The sequence below is a fragment of the Labrus bergylta genome, chromosome 17 (genome assembly GCF_963930695.1).
Source record: "Labrus bergylta chromosome 17, fLabBer1.1, whole genome shotgun sequence".
NCBI classification, from domain to species: Eukaryota; Metazoa; Chordata; class Actinopteri; order Labriformes; family Labridae; genus Labrus; species Labrus bergylta.
The window spans coordinates 4,744,726-4,763,535 of NC_089211.1; the positions used below are offsets into that span (position 1 = coordinate 4,744,726).

Genomic DNA, 18,810 nt, shown 5'->3' on the forward strand with positions numbered 1-18,810 from the left:
AAAAATGTCCTTCCAGGTACTGGGATCATTGAAAAGTAAAGATGTCAGTGTCTCCCTCTGACCTCTAGAGGGTGCTGTTGCAGCTCTGAAACACCAGGCAGTTTCAAAAGATTTAATCACCCTCTCACATAACACTAACACTTAAATATGTGCTCACCTAAGCTGCTGTATATTATGTCATCTATTTCAGAATGACCATATCAACATTTTTTTCCTCCATTTAGTTTATTTTGTTCTTCTAGTTCCTTTCAGCCCCCTTTTTTCATTATTTACTCCTCTCACCCTCATTTTTAGTCTTCCTTCCTTCCTTAAATCTCTTTTATTCTTTTTCTCCCATGAATCTTTGTTGTTGTCTTCCTCCTAAGTGGGACAGAGTTCGAGCTGTCAGAGGTTTGTTTGGGAACACCAGAGGGGACATACTGCCTGCAAGTTACAGACCTGAGGCCATCAGATATCATCTCAGCCTCTCCAAGATACAACACATGACCTTTGTCACATTAAGCTTCATGACAGCTGCTGGTTTGATGTTATAAGTCTTCCTCTTGTCGCCATTATATATTTCACTGGGCATTAAACGAACAGTCAGAATTTTCCTGATGGAGGTCCCCCATTGATAAAGGAATGTAAGCATTTCTTATTCTGTGAGGCCACGGCTCTGATTCTCTTAAACTACACCTCAATATGAGCTGGCCAGATACGTGTACGTACAATGGTTAGAAGGTCAACCAAACCTAGGTTTTAAAAGCAGACATTTAAAACTACATTTCCCAACAATCATTTTCATCATATTTTTTTGCTAAATTTGAAAACGTATTTTTCCTCACACACAAAAAAAACCTCAGCTTATTGTTACAACAGATCAAAACACATTCTCACTTTTTTAAAGGTTTATTTCTCGGCTTTTATGTCTTTATTTTAGAGGTAGGACGGTGGATAGATTTAGAAATCAGAGAAAGAAAAAGTTGAGGGTGACATGTGGGGAAGGAGCCCATGGGTTGGATTTGAACATGGACTGCGCACTAAAGGGTACCAGCAGAACACTCTCAGTACTATTTAAACTGTGACAGCTCATCTGTTTGTCTGTCTGTTGCACAAATGTCTGCTTGGACTCCAGGATAACCCGTTCAGATATGATTAGAGGTTATAATAATTAGACAGAGTAATACACTGACAGTCCTTTCCATTAAAGTTGAATTATTGAATCTAACAAACACTGATGAGTCTGAACTGGATTATATCACAGATTCTTTCTTGTTTCTGAAACTTGCTGTGTGTGTCCTTAGTGTGTGGAGGTTTCTCCGACTTCAGAGTACGTCTGTTTATTTGGGCGTGTGACGTTTCACCGCCATCTTCAACCACAATGTTGTGGAAGTCAGATCCACAACACGATGACATGAGAGCAGGAACGTTTTATTTTTGAACCACTTTCAAACAGAGGACAGCATGTGTCATAACAAAGCACCAACAACAACACATCCTCTACAACCCTTTGTGTTGTGAACAAACAGTAACCTAATTTATCAAAATTAGAAACATACACTCGTTACATGTGACGCAACCTTTTGTGAGTTTCCGGGCATTTCATTTGGTCTCCTGTGAGTTGGTTTCCAGCGTCTGTGTTGATACAGCTGTGTTCATCAGACGCAGTCAGAATCTGCCCTCAGGGCTGCTGGGAGCTTTTTGACACCTGAAACAAACATAGAGATGGTAAATGATGAGTTCTGCATACTTGTGCATATGCACTCTTCAACATTTTAGAAAATAGTCCTAAGTTGGTTGTTCACACATGCATCTCACAGCAGGAGACCATCCATGTGGGATGTGAAAGGAATGGGTCTCAGGAGGCAGGACATGGCTGACAAAAAGTCTGATATACAACGCTAAGATTAAAATTTTTGCCTTTATATCAATGTAGTTATCTATAGTTTTGAAACAACAAGGACAAAAGAGCGGAGAAGAACATACTGGAGAACAGAAAACGAAGGAAGCAGTTTCATTAGGTGCATGGAGATCATACCGGGAGCGTGTATAAAGGTTGTGCGCCAGACTCAGGATGTAAATGTCACCATCCCGTCCCACACGCTCACTGGACATTTTCCAGGAATATCACCCGCTGAGTTCTCACATCAGTTCACCACGACTTCAAGCGGTAACTCTACCAGGGGGCTGGCTGTCCGGATAAAGTCAAAGGGGGAAAATGTGGCTGTTTTTGTTCACACATGCGGTCCTGAGCACGTCATGAAGTTGTAAACTTTTCAGGAGTTTTGTGCAAGTGAGCAAGCACCAATATGTCCGGAGCATCAGAGAGACCAAAGGAACATAAGAGAGGAAGTTAGCCTGACTTAGTCATGACTTTAAAGTGTTTTGGAAAGTGGAAACCTCTGGCAGAAATAAACATGTTCCAGTCTGGTACAAAGTGATGTTTTTGGAATCCATACCAAAGGGCTTAAATCACACATGAATAGAGGGAGGCTGTCCTGGGGTTGCTGAGTGTTATTCTTTTTGCAGAATGTTTTTGGCAGATATAGGTATAGATATATTTCTTCATCATACCTTGTTTGTATTCCATTCAATCCGCCAATGAATAAACCATTCAAAAGCCCTCATATCGGCATAATCTTTGAAACAACAGTTTGATTACACCATGTCGCGAGCTTCTCTCTTTCATCCAATCGGTCATGTTTTTTAGTCATTTCTGGCGGCAAGAAACACGATGGAGATTTACAAAAACTGCCAAATGGGAGGCTTCTACTTCTAAACCACAGTCCAGTTTAAGGGGCGATGTCACACTGGCATCTTTTCAAAAGTGTCTATGATGGTTTGTACCCTCTCAACCCGACTTAAATGAGATAAGAAAAGGTATGTAAGGCCTTCATTAGGAGTGTAAGAAGAACAGATCAGTACCTGTTTCTCCAGGTGATCAATGTGTTTCTGTCGCCTGTCTATCATTCTCTCCTGGGCTGAAACTGCAGAAGTTAGACTGGCGAGCTGCCGGGCCTGTTTATCCATGAAAACCTACAACACAAAAAAATAGTCATAAGAAGAAGAAAAAATGTAAAATGGGCATAAATACACGTTGTTGTTTTTTTTTTTTTTTTTTTTATAGTTTTCCTTGGAAAATCAACAAATAGTACGACACCCTATGTGCTTTCCAAAATCTGTTGTCTTTAAGTAAATGGAAAAATCTTCATTTATATTTTGTTATTGGATGGAAATCTTGTTTTGAGCTCACCTTCACAGACCCCATGTCCAGCTGAGTCTGACCCCCCGGCCTGGGCTCGCTCAGGCTCTTCACTCTCTGCAGGATCTGGCTCATTCTTTGCTGCATGACTCCCTGCTCCGTCTCCAGATCCTCCATACCCTTCTGCAGATCTTTGAGCGCCCTCCACAGCCGGTCCCCTCTGGCTCTCAGTATCTGCAGGTCCTTCCTCGCCTCAGGAACAAAAACACAACATTATTCATATAGTGACGGCCATATTTACAGTAATGAGTTTCTTGTGAATTCTTGTTGGATCTTATTGTTTCATCCTCAATGTCTCACTTTGTGACAGCTGATTTCATTTGAATTTGAAATAAATAATTTTTAAAAAGTCCTGTTTGGTGTGAGCAAAAGCAAATCAGTCAAATAAAAGAAATATAGTTAGAGGAGCCTCTATCCAATCAGGGGGGTTAGCATTCAGATACATATAAGAATATGTGAGTTTTTTTCACTCCAACAGAGATCTGTCTCAACCTTGAATGTGACCATGCAACCATAAAAAGATGGTCTCATTAATATAACAGTTATATTTGATTAGAATCACAGCTTTTGTATCTGCTGGTGCTGTTTAAAGTGCTACATGAATATGAACACCGGGAAAAGAAAAAAATGCAAAAAGCACCCTGGAGACTAAAAGATAAATGAAAATAATTTTGGTTAAATAGAACGAGTTTAAAAAAGGATATAAACAAAAAAAATAACATAAAGAAGTCAAAATCCTATAGCTGTGAAAGATTTGACGAATTGGATCTCAGTTGAAAAGGCAGGTTTGATTGGCTGAGGATTTTCATCATAAAAGAATACAATCTTTAAAACAATGCATCACCATAATTTGAATAAACGTGTATTATTGTTGAGAAAAAAAAAAGTTTGGAAAAAGAAGTGCAGTTATCCATCTGGGAGTGAAAAAAGCAAGAGAGGGAAAAAGGAAGAGGAAATTAAAAGGAAGAGGAAAAATTAAATATATATAATTAAATATATAATAAGACAAACATTTAGTTTTGAGATCAACACTATATTTTGCGGAATGTTATTGTTTTTTATTTGAAGCTATCAACCACATTTTAAGTTCGTTTCAGATTATTTATCACTCAGTGGTCGTTGATCGCTGGTTGGAGGGGCCCACTGGGAATTTTTGCCAAGGGCCCCAGACTCTATGGAACCACCACTGCTCAGGAGCTTTAACCCTCTTGGTTCAAGGGAAAAAAAAACTTTAAAACTATAAAACTTGATTTAGAAAGTTCAGGATGAAACAACATGTTTGGAGAAAGCGTTTCACACTTGTAGAAGTGGCTCTGTTGGTGGATCAACATCAAAAATATCCTGACAAAATCCATTCAGCATTTAAGACATTTTTGGAAAGAGATACCAAACATTCCTTGCATTTAAGCAATTTGATGTGTTTTTTTTATTTTTATTTGAGACTTTTTAGGCCACAAAGCATCTGCTTTTGTAAATCAGGTTGAGGGCAAAGTCTGATCTGCTTTCCAAACTAACTGAAGAGTAACTTTTCCTCACCTGCCTGCGTGTCCGTCCTGCCTGCAGACTCTGCTTACGAAGGCTCTCCACACTCTTAGTCACTCCGTCTAGCTCTGCTTCCACCTGCTCCCCTTGCTGCTCCAGTCGCTTGGCGTTCTCTTCCACCCCCTGCAGCAGGTGAGCCAGTCCCAGGGAGACCATCCTCACCTGGGCTACGGGGACCACACCTGAAGCCGGGGACGTGGAGTGGGTGGAGGCAGGGTGGGTTTGACAGAGTCCCAACAACAACACCACCAGCAGCAGGACTGGGCTCACCATCATAGTCCTAGATTTCATTAAATGGATGTTAAAATCTAGATCCTAAATCTTGAGAACCATCTAAATCAGAACCAGATCTGATCAAAATAGCAGATCTGTGGCTTCATGCAAAGGTTGATTAAAAAGCTCAGGAGTCATGTAAAGATGAATCCACATCTGCTGGTCCTCTAAGGTGTCCTGATGTGCCTCACATGTTCCCTGAGGAGGTCTGCAGCTCAGGAGAGGTGAAGGGCAGAGGGATGTGGAGAGGAGGGGAGAGCCCAAAGTAAGACAAAGGGGGAGTTCCCAGAATGATGCATGAACTACAATAGTGGCAAATTAAAACCAGTGCTCTGAATCTTCAGTTTGAAACATTTTAAAATGTTAAAAATAGATAGCATCTAAAAGTATTGAAGATTCGCTGCATGAGACAGTAATATTCTGTTAATAATAAATTATAATGAAGGGTAAATACTGCAGTGATACATCTCTGTTGAACACTTGTCCGTTCAGGGGAATGAAACTGTGCTGGATTGACAAATGAAATAACACAACAGAGCAGCAGAGACATCTGCTGGCTATTTTAGGAACTGCAAAGAGCTTTTTTCTATGTCAGTTTGCAGCTTATCTTTTACATCCAAAGCAAGCCAGTGTTTGGGAAAAGGCTTTCTATGTTGCTGTAATTCTTGATAAATATGTTAATAAGAAGTTGTTTATGGCTGGATGTATTATATTCAACGTCAATTAAGGACCTTGGCTCAATGTCATTTTATTTTCTAACATCTTTTCAGCTAATTGTTTTGAATCTTGGCTGACATTAAGAGTCTGAGCGAGCCTACAGGTCTGGAGCTCTTCTAATGATATGCAATGATAATATGCAACGTTTCCCTCTTGCAGTAATTTCTGAACAAATGTTTTTTATTTGCATTCTTTCCACATTTTTCAAAATGTGAATAGTTTCAGCAAATGCTGATCATTTGCAATTACTGGCTTTATTATACTAAAAGATCTCCTTGAGTTGATTTCAGGAAGCAACAATGTGACCTGCAACACCAAGACAGGTGACACATTTAAAGGCACAGAATTGCAAAATTAGGCAACCAACACCCAATTATGCTTTATGACATATTACAGTAAAAAATACTTAGAAGAGCACTTTGTTGTTTTTTTTGTAAAAAAGTTTATTCCATCCGTTTCTCTCCTTACGGGAGTGGGCTCTACAGGACGACAACAGCCTCATTAATAGGGCGAAACAGGTCATTTCATGGTTTAAAACCTGTGAAAATAAAATGAAAATTTGGATGCATGTGTAAGACAGAGCTCTCGACCATCTTCATCCAAACACTAAATGAAGTGTAGTTTATATGAGTGTTTTTGCCTCCTGAATCAGGGCTAATAGAAATTCAGTAAATGTTCCATAAGTAAAACCTGTGAACAAACAGATGGTAAAACACTCATCTGTGCTGCATACAGTATATAATGTATCTAATCAACAACTCTGGATTGGATACAATACATTACATTTGTCAGTCAATCTATTTATTGTAAAGAAAAAGTTTCACGTATTTATTGAGTATTTTTTGGAAGCTTGTTTTTGTCCCACCAGTTCGGCTTTGTTCTGGATCTGAATTGAGACAAACATGACTTCCTACACTCAGACTCCGGCTGAATGAGTGGCTTTGTGCAAACGCGGGACAGACCAACAAACTGTCCTTTGAATTGTTTTGGAGTCGAGGCAGGCCAAACGCACAAACGACACTATGTCTACTCATAAAGCTTGATTTATGAAGGAGAGAACGGCGTCAGCCTCAGCCCACTTACTTCCTCCTGCAGTCAGGATTTCACAGGGAAGCCGCAGAGAGAACGGGTCAACGGGCCACGGCGTCAGCACGACTTCACAGCTCAAAAATACAGTAAGTCTTCTTCAGTGAGAAATTTGAGTAATTTCCTTCAGAGAGAAATGTTTAAAACAAGTTGATACAACAGCAAACCTGATGTATCAGATGCTAACTCGCTGATGTCAGATGAAAATATCAAAAATTAACTTTTTGAAAAGCTTAGATGGACAAATAAGTAAATATCTGCTGTGATTACTTGGCACCAGGCTATTGCTTATAGTTTCAATGCAAAGCTAGGCTAATTCCCTCCCTAACCGTCAACATTTATACAAACTGTGTTTTCTTTATTTGGTTGACTTCTACAAGTAACTTAGTCCCACCTGGGGACAATACATTTTGGTCTTGAAGTACAAACTGGTTCTACCAAAAAGGCACCACCACAGCTTTACCAGCAGAGAGACAAAAAAATGTTAGCCAATAGACTGATTCCAACGGGCGGTTTGTGGACGCTGACATCTTGGTGGTGGGTTCCATTACTGCAGTGACTAACTAACCCGTGAGAGCAGGAGGAGTTGTTGGATTGACGATGTTAGACAGTGGCCCAGAGTTACTGATGACGGTACCGTATATAAATTGCAACACAAACGTTGTTTAAATTTACATATTATTTACACATTGGTTATTAATATTGCCAGAAATAGCGAAAAAATTAACCACCTGACCATCCTTCATACTTTTAGTAATCAAGTCTACAGAATGCTAACTACCGTTACTTTCAAAGTTGCTAGCTTGCTAATATACCACCAGTAAAAGTAACCTACTTGTTTTTGTAATCTATGTCCAGTCACTTTTACTTAACATCTCGTTAATAATACTGTGACATTAATAGCTTTTGTTCAGTTAAGTATTTCTACATTTGCCAGCAGGTGGCAGTGTTAGCTCTTTTGCTGCACATGAAAGTGAAACTTAAATAAGTGGCTTGAGTAAAACAGTCTGAGCTGGTATTCTGGCGTTGCTGCTGAAGTGTGCGCATGGTGCTGATGTACCTACAGCTTTTATGTTTTGCCATCCTTGCCTGTGAAGTAATAAAGTGAATGTTTTCTACACTATAAGTGCATTGCAGTCTGAGTGGTGTAATAGGCTACTAACATAATAGTATTCACATATCCAGGCATAGATAAATAAACATATTTCATGTAACATTGGTTGTAATGGTTGCTAGTTTTCTGACATAATCAAGAGCAAAACAAACACAGATTAGACAGACAGATAATTACATAGTAAAAATAAATATGATTTCATGTTGTTTCATAGGTATTCAAGACTATTTCATTTATCGCCTGGCATGTGATGACCAACTCAATGCCAACTACAGGTCACTGATAGAGGGTCAAAATTACCTAAGCTCTGGATGGGTTGGTCAAATATTGCATAACCTACCAGATGAGGAACACATCACTTTTAAAGGACCTGTCCGGTACTCCCAGTCCATCTACAACCATCATAATGTTGAAATAACTCTGCAGAGGAGAGATGGCAAAGTAACAGAGGAAAGTGTTGCAGTCATACAGCAGCTCTACTTTACAAAATGAAACAGACTGTGACCCAAGGCTTTACAGGTACTGCCTGCACCGACGAAGCATGTGCCTGGAACAAATCCTCCTGGAAAAATGTGGTGCCAGATACAGTAGAGAACATTCAAGTGCCAGACCATGAACCTGGGAAATGTATGAAAATTACATCTACAGCATTTGAGTCAGATGCAGAAGTTGTTAGACAGGTTTCATCACCTGAAATGGCTGGTTTAGCCTGTATACCTGGAACAATTTTACATCATGTGTTGACTGCACAGCCACGGAAAAATGTAAATGCAAATGCACAAATGATACATCATGCACAGTGTGCTGAAGACAAATGTAAACTCTGCAATGACATTTTTGAAAAATTTGTAAAATGTGGGAAAGATGGGAGAGAAAATATAGAATCAAAAACAAAGGGGCAGAATTGTCAATTTTGGCTAGACCAGAGAAAAATTAGAATAACTAGCAGTGAGGCATCTGAAGTTCCTAAAAAAGCTGACCCAACAAGCTGGGTTGAAAGAAAACTTAATGGCAAGTTTGTTGGAAGCGCAGCCACTAGGTATGGACAAACATCAGAGCCTTTGGCAAGAATTTTTTTTGAGGAGACCACAGGAAAAACAGTAGAGACTGCAGGTCTTGTTGTGGATGAGAGAGAAAACTGGCTTGCAGCCAGCCTTGATGGCATAATTGACACAGATACCATCCTTGAGATTAAGTGTCCAACACCGAAGAAGCTGGAGTCACATGATGGCAGTCTGCTGAAAATGATTGAATCAAACAAATATGAGATAAAACATATCAATGGCCGATACATTCTTAAGGAAACTGCATCAGGCTTAGGGTACTACTACCAGGTCCAAATAGCAATGCATTGTGCAAACAAAACAAATTGCAAGTTTCTGGTATGGACCCCAAATGAATATATTATCGTGGATGTGCCATACAACAAAGACTGGACAATGGAGAAAATCTGCCACCTGAAAAAGGTTTACTTTCAACATCTACTCCCAGCAATAGCTACAAGAATAGCACATGGAGTAATGGAAATCAGACTCAAGTAGTTGAGGATCACATCCTTCTCATCACAATTCACTCTTAAGAGTGAAATGTGTACAGAAATTAGTTTCTTAAAAGCAAGTTAGGCAAACAACTGTTTCATTTAATCAATTTACATTTCATTTTCATTTATATGAAGCACTTAGTTTGGCAACATTAGATTAACTGTACATGTTTTTTCTTTTGCATTTTATACAAAAAATTACATCACTATTTACAATTTACAGTTAAAAAATGTTAAACAAATGTGTTACAAAGTTGCTTACTTTAAAATCATTTGTTAGTTAGAATTATGTAGGATTCACATTTCACAACTGATATTATATTATATTTATATTATATTATATTCCTGCACACTATAAAATGGCAATGTTTCAGTTCAGAGACTTTACCAAAACATTTTCTAAAATCCTCTGCTTGCTGTCTGTTTGAGACATAAGAGACGTAACTTTGACTACAAAAAACTTCTGTAATTGATAACCTATACATTTGAATGTATTTTGTTGTTACTTGTTTGCTTGTTTACTTTTTTACTATCAATTATTAAAAAATGGAGATCGTTTTGTTTTAAACCTGGTGTTGAAATATTTGACATTCACTACACAACAAACAAACACTCTCCTTAAAGGAAAATGAAATTTTACTGCAGGGTCTGCACTTTAAAAAAACGTTCTACGATGAAAGTGAAGTGCACTGTTATTAGTTTTTGATGTTCTCTGCCTCGTCCCATACTTATGCTTCTTGTTCCTGCTCATCTGCATCTTCACCTTCATCTATTTCAGATCCTTCTTGCTCTGTTTCATCTCGAATTAATTGAGGTTGCAAGTTACAAAGCCCTGCACAAATACTTATTATGTCATCAACATGTTTTACACTACCAGGGATTTCATGGCTCAGAATTGTAAAACCTTTCAACCTTCTAATTGCTCGCTTGACATGGATTCTGACATTTGCCAAGCGACGCGTTTCTGTTACGGCATGTTGAGACAGTTCTTTACAACCACGTGTAAACGCGAGAAGAGCTAGAGTCACCCCTGGGGGCAATGCATCTGTTATGATGAACCCACGATCAGCTAGAATTTGATCACCAGGAATCAGGTGGTCAAGAAGACCACTGTTTTTTGTGATAAATGTATCACTGGCCCGTCCTCCGAACAATTTAGAAACAAACATCACATAACCATTAGGAGAGATACAATACAGGAGTTTGTGTTAGGATGTTTGTAGTTGCTGTATGTTTGTGATCGTTTCCTTAGGTTTTTTGGCCTTTGTACAAATATTTCAGTACAGTCTATAATACACGTTGCTTTGGGATAATTTTCAGTGAAACTCTGAGGCCTGATTCTTTTCAGTGTATCTCTAGGCAACCACACAATCATCTTTTCCCTCATAAACTAAAGTACTGGTCTCCAGAGTGTGAAGATCTCACAAGCCTTGCTTCTGCTAATACCAAACCGTTTTAAGTCTGTAAACATTAAACCAAGACGAAGCCTCATCAGAACGAGTAACAGTTGATCATGGACTGCCAACTTGGTAATTCTTAGCTGTGGGAGAAAAGCCTGAAGGGTGCACAAAAGTTGCCAAAAACTAGCAACACCTATGCCTGTGAAAAACTTGGAGTCTCTATCATCTAAGTCATATGCTGACATTGATGGAGCAGGATCAGCTTGTGTTGCACTGTCTGTCATTGATTTGTTAGAACACTAGATGTGTTCTGTAGTGTCTGGCCACTGGATGCTAACATCGCATATCTGCCGAGGCACACTATTGTCCAGATCCTCAGTGTTCACTGCTACATCAGGCACCCACTTATCAGTGTTTTATTTTGGATGACGCGTTAATTTCCTCAATGTGCGTTTAAACTTTGTATTAAGGCAGCAAGTACCTTGTGTCATATGAAAACGTAGTTCATTATATTGCCTTAGTTAAAGAAAATAATATATACAGTATATTTCACAGTAATTCACAGTAATAGTTGAGTGAACATCGCAGCCCACAGTAAAGCTAACATTAGCCTAGCCGTTAGCTAGCTAGTCAGCGCTACTCGTTTTACTATGCTAGGCTAGGCAGTTGCAAAATAGTCACTGTCAGATAAAAAGATTCACCAGTGTAAACGAAAACCTATCGTGTTGTTTTCATTGGGAACAAAGTTCTTTCCGTTGATATTCTTGATCCACTGCTGGCGAACAGCTCCGTCTTCTGACCGCCCAGGGAATCTATGTAAACCATACGGTCTCAAGCAGGGACACTCATCATGAAGTAAATGTTTCTGTTCTGAGCACTCGTTTTTTTTCCAAACTTGAAGTTTGCCACTGTTGTTGGAGCAGCCAAGAACAGCACAAGTTCTTCTCTAACCCAGTGGCATAGTTTTACAACTAATAAAACACACAGAAAGAGGATTTGTTTTCACTTCTCCGGACAGCTTACATTAAAATGCGCTAGTGTTGTAGGAAGAGGTCACCGCAGTAATGGACACTTCCGTTCTTTCTCCGGATCGGTGTATAGCCGGGCTAGGCTACTTTGGGACCATCATTTAAAAAATGAAAACATCCTGTATGAAGAACACGTTAAATGAAGACGTGTGACCTCATTTACTCAGTAAATGTTTACTGAGATAATAAATCAAGTGAGAAGATGGATAATTTCTCATCTGCTTACATATAATTTGACTTTTTTGAACCAGTATCACCCCCTACTGGCTATTAGACAGATTGCAGGATAAAGACACTTTTGCGCCGGCTTCACTTTTGAAAAAATGAGCGTTGTCCACTGCTTGTATACAGTCTGTAGTCACATCTTATGTTCTGCTAAAATGATGAGAATGATAACAGGTTTTCTTCTTGTGTTTTGTGATCGGTGATTGTGATAACAGGAGCACATCATTTGGTGCTCAACAGGAGGAAAGGTAACACTGTGTAAGCAGAGTGAATGACTTTCTGTTGAACTTGATGCCCTTACAGCTGCACATATATGAGGTCAGAGATTTATTGTCACTGTCAGAGGCAACAAAAGAAACCTGTATTAATGTTTCTGCGCTACTTTGAAAGCTTTGTATGAGTCTGTCTCCCCTGTGGTAACCTGAGCTGATGATGATCTCTGTTATTGTCCTTTCAACCAACACTCACACTCAGCATCCTGTACTCTCTGTATTACTTTCCTGCATGTACCTTTATGACTCGTCAGTCCCTTTTTCTAGGACAGTCTGAATACCAGAGAGACGCATGATGTGAGATTCAATTGAACACTGATCAATTTGCAATTAGAATTAGTTGAGCTCTTGTGACTAGCAAACCTATTTTCATCTGAAGTATTATCATTTTTTAACTAATCAAAGTAGTTTGGGTGCCTAAATCTACCAAATCTCCTGTTTTGTTTTTGTTTAGTTTTTTGTGCAGATTGTGACACGTCTTATGTAGTTGTGATTTCATTCCTCATTGAAACATTTTTTTTAAATTATTCCCTTTATGTTTTTTGGCACATGGTCTCTGACAAATTGGATCCACTAAACATCTATTCAAAATAATAAGAATTTAATTATGATTTATCGATGATTTTTTTTAGGGCTGAGGGCCTAAATGTAATGTCCGGTTGTTTTCCTGAAGATGAATATTGGAGCTCCTTAAGCATGAAACAAACAGAAATAGTCGTTACTTACCTCATTAGTGTGGGCAATAGCAGCATGGCGTGTGGTGGTCTGGCTTATCACAATGACCCTGCCGGTGTTTTTGTTTTTAGATCACCAGAAAATTATCCTGTTACATAAGACAAAAAACCTGACACAGTCTGTCAAGTCATTTAAGATCATGTTTTTGTTTTGTCTGTTTATTTTAGTATTATTCTGTGTTTTCACACCGCAGGAACTTTTCAATAGTTCTAGGAACTGTTGGAACCCCTCCCCCATTTTATTGGTTCTGCACCGCAAGAACTATGAACTATTTTAGTTTCTAGAACCTCGCTTAGAGGAACCTTTTTAACTCATACTCTCCCAACACAAGAGGGACTTTGAGTGACGTAAGTGCACGGTGATTGGTGCATAAAAATATATTTTATATATAATATAATAAGGATATTATGATTATGATTATTATTACATGGTGTGTAGTTCTTAGCGAACTCCTTAGTGGATAGTTCCTCTTCAAAAAGTCTTGTTATCCCCTGATTGTCTGTGTATCTAACACCTGTGAGTCCTCCCTCATGTCGCAGGTTTCGTTCTGTGTTCCCACGTGTCTCCTTGTCCCAGCCTTCTTTCTTTGTAAGTTTTCTAGGTCTAGTTTTCTTTCTTTTTTGGGGGGGATTAGTTGCCTCGCTGACTGATTACCTGTGAATCGACCTTGACTGTGTAAGAAACTCTGCCCTTTTGTGTCCTACATTCTAACTGGTTCTGTTAAAAAGAATCATTGTTAGTTCTACAGTTAGGTTCATAAGTTTATTCAATGATAATGTACAAAATAACTTCAGTCTCAGAAGAGAAGAGATGCTTTGTACCCGATTTAGCTAACAAGCTCATTTCCCTCTGTTGTCCCTGGTCAGATGATGGCAAGATGAGATGAATGAATCCGTCAAAATGCAAAAATAAGTTGAGCTCTCAGGATAACAACTGAAAGTAGCTCGAAGTCAAGGCAAAATTAAGCACATAAAATGAATGAGCACTTTATCTGCAGGTAAAAATAGGACTAGTCTGACTCGTGAATTTTAAACTTGTTTTAAGATCAAGAAGGGAATTTGAACCTCTAAATTAGTCATTCTTTAAAGCATTAATGAAATCATATTACACAAAATAAAATTTATTGCAAGTCAGGTATTTAAAAAACTGAGCAAATAGAGGCAATCATGGATGTAGAATTCAATTGTTGTTAATAATGTGCATGCTGATTCATATTGTTTATTATTAAATAACATTTTCTCTTAAATGTATTACACATTTTTGATGCTACATGCTGTGGCAATCCAGGGATTTTCCTCGCTCTATCAGCACTTTACTCTTAATGCCTTTTAAACAATCCCTCCGTCGCCCCAGTCTCCACTTTGAAATAACGGCCCCATCAAGTCAAGCATGATTTGACTTGGACTTGCAGGGGTCTGAAGGTCAGAGGTAGGGTGGCTGAACAGCTGGGGGGTGGGGGGGGGGGGTCACATGCTTAGACCACGCATGGTATGTCATGGCTCTGTGGATCAAACATGTAAAAAGTGAAACCCCAGCACGCAGGATCCAGTGTGTTGTTGTAGTGTGATTCCCATTAAGTCAGCTTCAGCAGTCACACGCAGCACCAACAACTCGGCGTTCAGAGGGATCATTTTAAAGCTCAGCATCGGTCTGTTCACTTTAACTTGAAGTTTTCTCCAACTCTGAACTCGGTGTTTGCTGTGATTGAGTAAGAACTGAGAATTGATTGTGAAAATCATTTTATGTGACATGTGAGACTGGGAGGAGTGACAGGTTAAAGAGAGATCATAAATCATCACTGATTGGCTGAGGAGATATTTGATTCACTGCTGACACAGTCATCTTTATATAAAAAAAGAGAGATAAACAGCAATGTTAGCCTGCTAAGCTGATTCTGTAAAATGTCACATAATTTAACAGATAATATGATGACAGCCTGCGAGCACTGCACATGTTCACAAATGCAACCAGAGCTGCACCTGCCAGCACAGGATGTGACGCTCCATATATTAATGTGTGTTAGTGATTAGTAAAACATGTTTTTATCATGATAACAAGTGAAATACAAAAGGAAGTTTATGACAGACTGTAAAAGAACATTGTGTCTTCAAAAATAATCTTCATTGATTGGCTGAAAGGATAATATATTCACTGCTGGCACTGTATTTTAATTCTTAATCTCAAAGGTTACATCTTTGTTGACTGAGTTACTAGTGTTGTAGTACTCAATTGGTCTTGGTCATAAGATGAGTTTCGAGACCACTTTTTGAAGGTCTCGGAATCAAAAGCATTTTTACTCTGTCTTGTCTCGGTCTCAGACTTGGCGGACTCCAGATTTTAAATCGACACTGGTCAAGACCACCACTGATAGGTTATCTTCCCATTTCATTACAAACAAATAGTTGCAATGGTCAATAATATATAAATCCAAATTGAAACAAACATGAGTCTCAGCTGAACTAGGACTGATCATGTTTAGTAGCCATGATGGCTACTGAAACTGTTCTAATGAATACAGAGGAGTTGTCTTATTTATAACATGACCACAGATGTAAATGTCAGCTTTAGTGTCAGCACTAAATTCATCTCCAACAGAAAATGTGATGTGAAGTTTGATTAAGAAGCCTCCGTTTGTGCTGGTTCTTTAAAGTTTGTGCAACCTTTACACCTTTGGGAGAAATTAAAGTTAAAATATGCATCATCAGTTTAAAAAAAACGGGGGACATTTCTTTAAAATACATCATTGTAGAATTCATGAATTTGAATGTAAGTGCCTTTTCCTTTTCTCTTCTTTATTATGTCGACCTCCTCTGACTCTCACAGTCTGAAGGACACAACTCTCAGCTGGAGACGTGTGAGGTGTTCTTCACCTCACACGTCTCCAGCTGAGAGTGGCACCCCTTGTGGCACCCCGTGGCACCCCTTGTGGACTGTTTGTCCTCAATCAGAACCAATTAAAGGCCGTGGTGGGATCCAGGGTCTCACTGACAGGTCACACTGTCTCTTCTCTTGGTAGGAGGAGGAACAGATGGATGTGACTCAATGATGATATTCTGGGAGTATTTCAGGTATGTGACAGTGGTGTCATTTGGAATAACCGTGCACCTCTCTCTGTTTGTCATTATCCTGAAAGTCACTTCATTGTTCTTCCATAGCTAAACGTGGCTCCATTTCTATTAGATTTTCTCAAATGAAAAACATACCGTTACATCATTAGACTGTAAAATAAGAATAAAACTAACCCAAACCTGCATCTTTAATATAGTGCCTACACTCTGCAGGACCATGTTCACAATGTCCTCAGGAGCCTCTGATGTCACATGTGCATTATTCTATTGTTCAGAACTAATCTCTTCCTCCTGCATAGACGACAACCATCAGCTAGATTCACATCCAGGTGACCTGATTCATCCTGGAACAGCATATCCAGTCTTATTTAAAGAAACTGACTGCTGAATAAAGGAGTTAGAGTATCAGCATGTTCTTCTTGAACGGTCGAAATAATCATTCTAAACAGGAATATTCCTATCAAGATACAAAGTCTCTTTAACAAGAGGCCAAGACCGCAGAATTTATATCTAGTTCAACAGAGCAAAGATGGATAAAGCAACGTCCCGATATATAGAAATAACATTTTAAAATGAATGAATGAAAAATAGAATAGCGTGAATCAAAGGTTTTCAAACATTTGATTGCAGGTAATCCAGATGAAAAAAAGGAAGTCCTTGAAATCAGAATACTTGGGAACCATAAAGATACCCTGTAGAAGGTGAAATGACCACTCCCATCTTATCAGGATTGGTTAATAAAATATAAACACACATTCTTCTGCACATAAATGTACAAAAACATCACTCCACAGTGATGTGTAGCCATTTAACATTGGAAACAACGAGCGCTCGACAATGCATACAATGTTTTTGTTTTTTTTAAAATTAATTTTTGACTTTTTCCACAAAGTTACATACTACGATTTCGGATCATATACTACATACTCGATGTGATGTCATATTTCATATGAGGTTTGGGACAGAGGTTTTGTTTCATTATGAAGGACAGGAAATCTGGACTAAAAAACCTGATGCCTCAGGAGACTGAATTTGGCTGTTAATTGCTCAAACGTATAAATGTGCCATTTTTTTAAAGGTTTCTCAACTTTTTTTATGGCCATATCAGACAAAGTTTGAAAAGCAGCATAAGCTTTAGATGTGTGGGAGGCTGGATGTGAGGTTACCTGGGCAGAAAGAGAGCTTGTCTTGCTAATTCTTCTGGGTGTTTAAGAAGCATCAACTTAATTTGTCAGGCTGTTGCTTCATTATTAATTGCTAGCAAACCGGCTTAGAGGTTCAGTATCGCCACCAACTGGTCCGGAGAAGATGAAGGGAAGGAGACTGCAGGCAGACAATGAAATTGGTGCACAACTTTATAAGGAACAGTTCTCTTGGTTCACACCAAATAGCTTAAAAGCATTGAATCATTCACCAACAAAAATCAATACTTCAAACTTTTAAGCCTACCAGAGGTGAGTGTTTGGTGCTTGATCAGTTTTAATTGATCTCTTTTAAGGTTTTTATTTCAAGCATTTCTCTGACTATGGATCCAAATTGAATCAGAATTTAAACATCCTCCTGTATTCAATTACACCAAAGGGCAAGAGGAAGTTTTCTCATTTTGTCCAATCAATGCCTGTTAATCTCGTGTCCCAGAATGCCCTCGCACCTGCCATGAGGGCGACCCATCCAGCAGAGTGCAGGGGGTGATTACCATGAGTTACTATCAGAGGAGCACGCTGTCATTTTTATTCCAGGGGCAGACTTCCTCAGGCCTCTCTGGAGTTCCTGATATAGGCGGAGCAGTTAATGAGGGAAATACCCAAAGTTAAACCGAGCATGGGAGCCTGAGAGAGAGAGAGAGAAGGGAGAGAGAGGGAGAGTGGGGGAGGGAGGACCAGACCGACTGGAACACGAGAGGAGCACAAGCAGGAGAAAGAGAAGAGATGTGCGGAGAGGAGGGCAGAGATTCCCCCCTTTTTGTTGCTGTGGCTATGTGGGTCTCTGGCATGATGATTTGGGACAGAAAACAAAAATCACATTGCCAGGGATTACTACACTGCTATGGTGTCTGCTTCTAGAGGAGGATGCCTGATTCTGGACACACAAGAGAACTTTTCTTTTACCTGTTATGTTTTTCTTTTTTTCATACATCTGTAAGAGAGGAGTTCTTGAAGCTGCCAGTCAGAGGATCTGTCTGAAAGAACAACTCTTCTGAGACAAGATGAGTGGATTCATGTGTCTGTGTGTATCTGCTGTGTGTCTGATCAGGTGCAGAGCTTAGTCGACTGCTGAACAGGGAGTCTGAGTATTTTGTTCACAGTGGCTAAGTTCTTCATTTGAACAGAGATAATAAGAATGCATGCATGACAAAAATGAATAATTGTAAACTTGCTGAACAGGTAAATAATCTTTAAACCATCTTAAGAGTTGAAGCGTTTAACACACAACAAAGAAACTGAGAGGCGTCTGTGCACAAGCTGCAAAAGTAAGAACTTTCTTTTATTAGTTTATAGAAATGTAAAATGAATTTGTCTTCCTCACATTCAGAGATAAGGCTGGAAAATATATGCATCGTTTTTGCTCC

General features: G+C 39.0%; 1 protein-coding gene and 1 long non-coding RNA gene across 2 annotated transcripts; one reads left to right on the forward strand and one right to left on the reverse strand.

Moving 5' to 3' along the window:
* Positions 1-1,394: 1,394 nt before the first annotated feature.
* LOC109985678 (angiopoietin-related protein 3) lies at positions 1,395-5,294 on the reverse strand. The gene is made up of 4 exons (XM_020636070.2): positions 4,778-5,294; positions 3,233-3,433; positions 2,905-3,015; positions 1,395-1,687 (listed from the first exon to the last, which is right to left on the reverse strand). Exons 1-4 carry the CDS (start codon positions 5,072-5,074, stop codon positions 1,661-1,663), a joined length of 636 nt encoding a protein of 211 aa, XP_020491726.1. The 5' UTR covers positions 5,075-5,294; the 3' UTR covers positions 1,395-1,660.
* A 1,535-nt stretch (positions 5,295-6,829) lies between these two features.
* Positions 6,830-10,067, forward strand: LOC109985699 (uncharacterized). The gene is made up of 2 exons (XR_010669019.1): positions 6,830-6,948; positions 8,188-10,067. It is a non-coding gene; the product is annotated as an uncharacterized lncRNA (long non-coding RNA).
* The last annotated feature ends 8,743 nt before the right edge of the window (positions 10,068-18,810 follow it).

Coding starts and splice junctions, on each gene's coding strand:
- LOC109985678 (XM_020636070.2), bottom strand. CDS start 5,074: ATGAAATCTAGGACTATGATGGTGAGCCCAGTCCTGCTGCTGGTGGTG. Junction 3,016..3,232: donor TGGACATGGGGTCTGTGAAG/GTGAGCTCAAAA, acceptor TTTGTGTTGTAG/GTTTTCATGGATAAACAGGC. Junction 1,688..2,904: donor TTGATCACCTGGAGAAACAG/GTACTGATCTGT, acceptor TGTTTGTTTCAG/GTGTCAAAAAGCTCCCAGCA.